Source organism: Rhinopithecus bieti, unplaced genomic scaffold (genome assembly GCF_001698545.2).
Source record: "Rhinopithecus bieti isolate Rb0 unplaced genomic scaffold, ASM169854v2 scaffold_13621, whole genome shotgun sequence".
Lineage (NCBI taxonomy): Eukaryota > Metazoa > Chordata > Mammalia > Primates > Cercopithecidae > Rhinopithecus > Rhinopithecus bieti.
The window spans coordinates 344,604-351,253 of NW_016807522.1; the positions used below are offsets into that span (position 1 = coordinate 344,604).

General features: G+C 44.6%; 1 protein-coding gene across 7 annotated transcripts in view; it reads left to right on the forward strand.

Annotated features, from left to right (window-relative positions):
* The window catches only part of HNRNPUL1 (heterogeneous nuclear ribonucleoprotein U like 1), a 52,144-nt gene that overhangs the window by 19,854 nt on the left and 25,640 nt on the right, over window positions 1-6,650 (forward strand). For all 7 annotated transcript variants that reach the window (XM_017882694.1, XM_017882697.1, XM_017882691.1 and 4 more), the window contains exons 6-7: window positions 3,427-3,526; window positions 5,478-5,590. In XM_017882694.1, the coding sequence (XP_017738183.1) occupies window positions 3,427-3,526; window positions 5,478-5,590 (213 nt within the window). The remainder of the gene's footprint in view (window positions 1-3,426; window positions 3,527-5,477; window positions 5,591-6,650) is intronic.

A 6,650-nucleotide genomic window follows, 5' to 3' on the forward strand; every position in this document is an offset into this window, starting at 1 on the left:
CCAGCCTGGCCAACGTGGAGAGACCCTGTCTTTACTAAAAAAAATACAAAATTAGTCAGGTGTGGTGGTACATGCCTGTAATCCCAGCTACTCGGGAGGCTGAGGCAGGAGAATCGCTTGAACCCGGGAGGCAGAGGTTGGGGTGAGCCAAGATCACACCATTGCACTCCAGCCTGGGCAAAAAGAGCGAAACTCCGTCTCAACAAAACAAAACAAAAACATGAGCCAACTGGGCTTTTTCCTTCACAGATAACTGCGACCTCCACTTCAAAGTGGCCCGAGATCGGAGTAGTGGCTATCCGCTCACAATTGAGGGCTTTGCATACCTGTGGTCAGGAGCCCGTGCCAGCTATGGGGTCAGAAGGGGCCGTGTGTGCTTCGAGATGAAGGTAAGTAGGAACAAGAGAAGGGGAAGGTCAGAGAGGTCCATCCATTGTAATATCCTGACACCAGCCACCTTGGTCAGAGCTACAACTGGAAAAGAGATTGGATCGTGCAATACTGTGTCCAAGCAGACAAAACTGTGATGAACTCAAGAGAACTACATCATTGCTAAATGTCATATCAGAAAAGCAGGCCAACCATACATTGCTTCATCAAGCAGATATTTCCTTGGTGAGACTTGACCCAGGTATTGTATAGTCAACCAGTGTAGTGATGACATGTTTGTAGAACTGAGAAAATATGTTGTTTGGAAGAAAAGTGTTCTAGAAAGAATAGACTCAGGTGTCACTTAGTAAAGGGAGGCCAGAGGGAAAACAGGGCAAAGAACTGCCAGCTTAGGCCAGCATCTGCTGTCATCTCTGCACAGTTCCATGTCAAGTTATGTTTATGAAAATAATACATGCTCATGTTTAACAAAAGTTTAGACAGCACAGAAGAGTATAGGATATAACAGGTTATTCTCGCTGGGTGCGGTGGCTTACGCCTGTAATCCCAGCGCTTTGGGAGGCTGAGGCAGGTGGATCAAGAGGTCAGGAGTTCAATACCAACCTGGCCAAGATGGTGAAACCCCGTCTCTACTAAAAATACAAAAAATTAGCCGGGCGTGGTGGTGGGCACCTGCAATCCTAGCTGTTCGGGAGGCTGAGGCAGAGAATTGCTTGAACCCAAGAGGCGGAGGTTGCAGTGAGCCGAAATCATGGCACTGCACTCCAGCCTAGGCGACAGAGTGAGACTCTGTCTAAAAACAAAAAAAAGCCCAGGTTATTCTCATGTCCTCTCAGTCTCCATCCTACTCCCTGGAGGAAACTTCTGTGTTAACAATTTCTTACCTATTTGTGTATCCATACTTACTGATGATAGCTAATACTATAGAGCTCTTTGCATGCACAAGATACAGCACCAGGCTTTTTACATGGATTATCTCCATTAATCCTCACAGTACCATCTGAAAACAGGTACTGTTAGCCCCAGTTTTTAGAGGTAGAAACTGAAACACAGAGGGTTATATTTTATTGACCACGACACCACTGATGTAAGTTGCACATTATTTTATGTCCCTCTCATAGAGAAACACTGCCAACTAAATAAACTACACAGTGTTTTCTTTTCTTTTTGGTTTTTTGTTTGTTTGTTTGTTTTGTTTTGTTTTGAGATGGAGTTTCACTCTTGTTTCCCAGGCTGGAGTGCAGTGGCACGATCTTGGCTCACTGCAACCTCTGCCTCCTGGGTTGAAGCAGTTCTCCTGCCTCAGCTTCCCCAGTAGCTGGGATTACAGGCATGTGCCACCATGCCCAGCTAATTTTTGTATTTTTAGTAGAGATGGAGTTTCTCCATGTTGGTCAGGCTGGCCTTGAACTCCCAACCTCAGGTGATCTGCCCGCCTCGGCCTCCCAAAGTGCTGGGATTACAGGCATGAGCCACCGTACCCAGCCTACACAGTGCTTTCTCGTCACATTTATTTTGAGATGGATCCTGATTTCAAAGATGTTGAAAAGTGTATCTGAAAAGCCAGTGAGGCCACAGGTAGATACGGATATTCGGCAGTCTAGTAGTCTCTTAATACAAAATTAAGTCAGAAGTCCTTTTTTTTTTTTTTAAATACTGTATCTTGGACATTTTTTCAATAGCAGTACATTAGCCCAATGTACTGCTTTGCTCCCTTATTTATGTATGTATTTATTTATTTATTTATTTATTTTTTTTTTTTTTTTTTGAAACGGGGTCTCGCTCTGTCACCCAGACTGGAGTGCAGTGGCCAGATCTCAGCTCACTGCAAGCTCCGCCTCCCGGGTTCACGCCATTCTCCTGCCTCAGCCTCCCGAGTAGCTGGGACTACAGGCGCCGCCACCTCGCCCGGCTAGTTTTTTGTCTTTTTAGTAGAGACGGGGTTTCACCGTGTTAGCCAGGATGGTCTCGATCTCCTGACCTCGTGATCCGCCCGTCTCGGCCTCCCAAAGTGCTGGGATTACAGGCTTGAGCCACCGCACCCGGCCTATTTATTTTTTTAGACAGAGTTTCACTTGTTACCCAGGCTAGAATGCAGTGGCGCAATCTCTGCTCACTGCAACCTCTGCCTCCTGGGTTCAGGTGATTCTTCTGCCTCAGCCTCCCGAGTAGCTGGGATTACAGGTGCACGACACCACGCATGGCTAATTTTTTGTATTTTTAGTAAAGACAGGGTTTCGCTATGTTGGCCAGGCTGGTCTCAAACTCCTGACCTCAGGTGTTCCACCCACCTCAGCCTCCCAACGTGCTGGGATTACAGACGTGAGCCACCATGCCTGGCCTGCTTCCCTCTTTTTAACTGTTGCATCATATTTTGTGGCATGGATATACCATAATCAGTGCCTTATTGATATTTTTTCTAATGTTAAAATACACACACACACACACACACACACACACACATCCAGTACTGCACAGAATGTTGCATACACAAATACATTCACACATACATAGACATACTTGTACACGTATTAGCGTTTCTGTAGGATACTGAGTTATAGAGCATGTGCATTTACGGGGTTTTGTTGTTGTTGTATAGATGGGGTCTTGCTATGTTGGCCAGGCTGGTTCCTAATTCTTGGCCTCAAGCCATCCTCCTGCCTTGGCCTCCCAAAGTGTTGGGATTACAGGTGTGAGTCACCATCCCCAGCCATTTACAGTTTTGACAGAGACTTCTAGATTGCCCTCTAAAGACACCATACCAGTTTATCTTTTCTATCAGATGTTACGAGAGTCTCTTATACTAAAAGATAACTGTATTTTGAAATGCCTGTCTCTGTGGCCCTGTACTCTGCTGATCCCTTTGGAGGCCCTGGCTTCTGTTCAGCAGGCTCTTCAGAGCTGCTTAAATGCTTCTTCTCCAGCAAGAAAAGCCATTGCTTTTTTTTAATGCCTGATGTGCTTCCTTCCTATATTGCCTCATAACCTACAGCCTCCAGAGAAGCAACCCTGAGCCCTTTTGTCTTCTTTCCTTAGATCAATGAGGAAATCTCTGTGAAGCACCTTCCGTCTACAGAGCCTGACCCCCACGTGGTCCGTATCGGCTGGTCCCTGGACTCCTGCAGCACCCAGCTAGGTAAGGAGGGGTCAGCTATGCAGTCCAGAGAAGAGAGTGATTGTCCCTACCCTTGGATTCTCAAGCCTCCTAAGCTTCCCTTTCCAGTGTCAGACTTAGAATAGAACTAGGGTGAAGTGGAACAGGTACAAAGATTAGGTATATGCCACTCTCTCTGTCATGCTGTATTCAACTGAGAGAACTATGGTCATGAAACAACTTTTCTGTGAAGAATCAATTCTTATCCTTCATCTTTTAGGGGAGGGTCCAAAGTTCTCTTTAGGAATCTATTCCCTTTCTGTAAAAAGGATCAGTGTCTCCTGCCCTTAAACCAAGCTGCAAATAAATTCCCAAGCTCCATTAAGTTCGGTCTGTATTTTCTGTCTAGAGCCTAACCTAGAGGAAAAAGGGGAGCAGAGACCAGTGAGGCCAGGGCTAGTTGGGAGAGGGGCAGGGGCTGCCTATTGAAAGATTTTGAATTTTGCGGGTCCCCATCCCCAGACTTCAGTGACCTTCTGGTCCTAAGTAACTGATTATTCTGACCAATTCTGACACCTTCTGCCTTCCGTTTATGATCATACAAATGTTCCAATTATGAAAATAATATATGTTGCTTATAAGAATTCAGGCCATACAGAAAGGGAAAAATGAAAATCCTTCCTAAACTTGTGAGATAAACTAACCAATGTTAACATTCCATTTGTAGTCTTCCGGACATTTTTTTTTTTTTGTACATAATTCAAACTGGATCACACTAGGACTACCTTGTATAGCCTTGTTTTAATATATGATGGCCATATTTTTGTAAATAAATACAGCTTTTTGACTACTGCATAATTTTCCATTTTATAGTTGCGTTATTAAACCAGTCCCCTTCTGTAGCTCATTTAAATTTATTGCAAATTTTTGCTGTTTTAACACTTGAGCCATTATCCTGGTCCGTAATTGCCTGACCACTTAAGACTAATCTTTAAAAGTAGATATATTCTCACTCATAAGTGTTTGTTTAAAAAATGTGTTCACATGAACTTAGAGAGTGGATTAATAGATAATGGAGGCTCAGAAGTGTTAGGGGGTAGCAAGGGGGAGGAGGATGAGAAATTGGTTAATGGGTACAATGTACGTTTTTTAGGTGATGAATACCCTAAAAGCTTGACCACTATGCAATCTGTGCATGTAACAAAATTGCACATGTACCCCACAAATTGGTACCTCCTCAAAAAGGTAGATATGTTACCACAAAAAAGAAAAAAAAAGACTCATAGGTCATCTCATTTTATCTCTGTCTCCGTTTTGAGATGTAGGTGGTGGCAGTTGATAGGGATGGGAAACAGCCCAGAAAGGGTCAAGCACCATATCCAGGGTCACACAGCTGGTTCGTAGGAGAACCAGGCCTGGTATTCATGCTTGTTGGCCCCTGCTTTTCTAGCAGCATACTCTTTGGGTTCTGCCCAGGAGTCTCTAGGTCAGGTGTCAGCCAGAGCCCTTGGGATCTCTCAGTCATATCACATCAGTACCCAATTCTGTAACCTGAGGAAATCCAGTACCTTTCCTAGGGGTCAGTCCTCATGGTCTCCAGGAGCAAAATCCAGCCCCTTCACTGATTTCTACCATGAGTAGACTGGACTGAATATTGGGTGTCACAAGGAAGGGTTGCATCTCAGCATACCATTCTCCTCCATCCTAGTTCCTGTCTTCCTTTCCTCCCTTTCTGTTCAAATTTCCCTTCTGTGCAGAGTAATTCAGTTGAGCTCCTACTCCCAGACTGGACAACGAAACCCATCAAGCCCTCCAAAGTTCATCATTAAGGGCTTCCTTTCACCCTTCCCCATCCCTATATTAAAAAGGCACCTGATTAATAAAACCAGTAAAGAAAATGCTTTTTTTCTTCAAAAATAAAAGTATGTGACAGCCATTGAGGCGGTTATGACCATCGCAGGTTTAACCTGCCTTTGCCTATTTCTTCCGTCAGGCGAAGAGCCTTTCTCCTATGGCTATGGAGGCACTGGGAAGAAGTCCACCAATAGCCGGTTTGAAAACTACGGAGACAAGTTTGCAGAGAACGATGTGATTGGCTGCTTTGCGGTGAGTGCTAGCAGCCTGTGGGAGTTGGCAGAACCAGATGTTGGGCTACAGACTTCTTTTTCAGGATACCTCTATCCATTGTCTGCCCCATATCCAGCCACTCTCGCCATACTTCTTTGTCTCTGCTTGACAGACTGGAATGTTTACTGTCATTTTGTGGGAAATTCTGTCATTCCATCTCCTCTGGTCTTGTGTGCAAAGTTTTCGGATGACACCCTGAAGAGGTTTGCAGACTTCAGGTGTGCATAGCCTTCCTCCATTCCTAGGTACCAGAGTGACATTTTCTAAACAAACCTAGGAATTTCTTATCTTTCATTGCTAGGAAATAGCCTGTCTGCTCTTGAAGGCAGTGGTATTGGCTCTTGCCCCATGTTGGCATCATCTTATCCTAAAACTTCTCCCTTTCTTCATCTCACATTGGTTGAGCCAGGCTTCCTACAATGAACTGCCTTCTGGAAGAGTAGAGATGATGCAAAACAGAACAGCTGCTGCTGCCATACGTCAGTCTTTGAGAGCAGTGGCCAGCAGTCACTATGCTGTGCAATATGGCTGTCAGCTCTGGGCTGGACTCCCTGGACCCAGTTCTGTTCTTCCACTCAATCCCTGGGCAATTTACACTCCTTGTTTTTCAGTTCCCTCTAAATAAGAATCTTTGCCCCTACCTCAGAATTTCGTATGGAGTCATTAAGTTAATCCTTTAAAAGCACTTATAATAATGCCTGACACACAGTAAGTGCTCAGTAAATATGACTTAATACTGTTAACATTAGGAGTTATAAGAAATGTTTGTAAAATGTGCTGTGAGGCCACAGAGGAAGTGACCACCCAGACGGATTCATTCTCTGAGGCTTGTTCTTTTGCCTTCCTTCATATTTGTACACACAGTCTTTTTTTTTTTTTTTTTTTTTTTTTTTGAGATGAAGTTTCGCTCTTGTTGCCCAGGCTGGAGAGCAATGGTGCGATCTCGGCTCACCACAATCTCTGCCTCCTGGGTTCAAGCTATTCTCCTGCCTCACCCTCATAAGTAGCTGGGATTACAGGCATGCACCACCATGCCCGA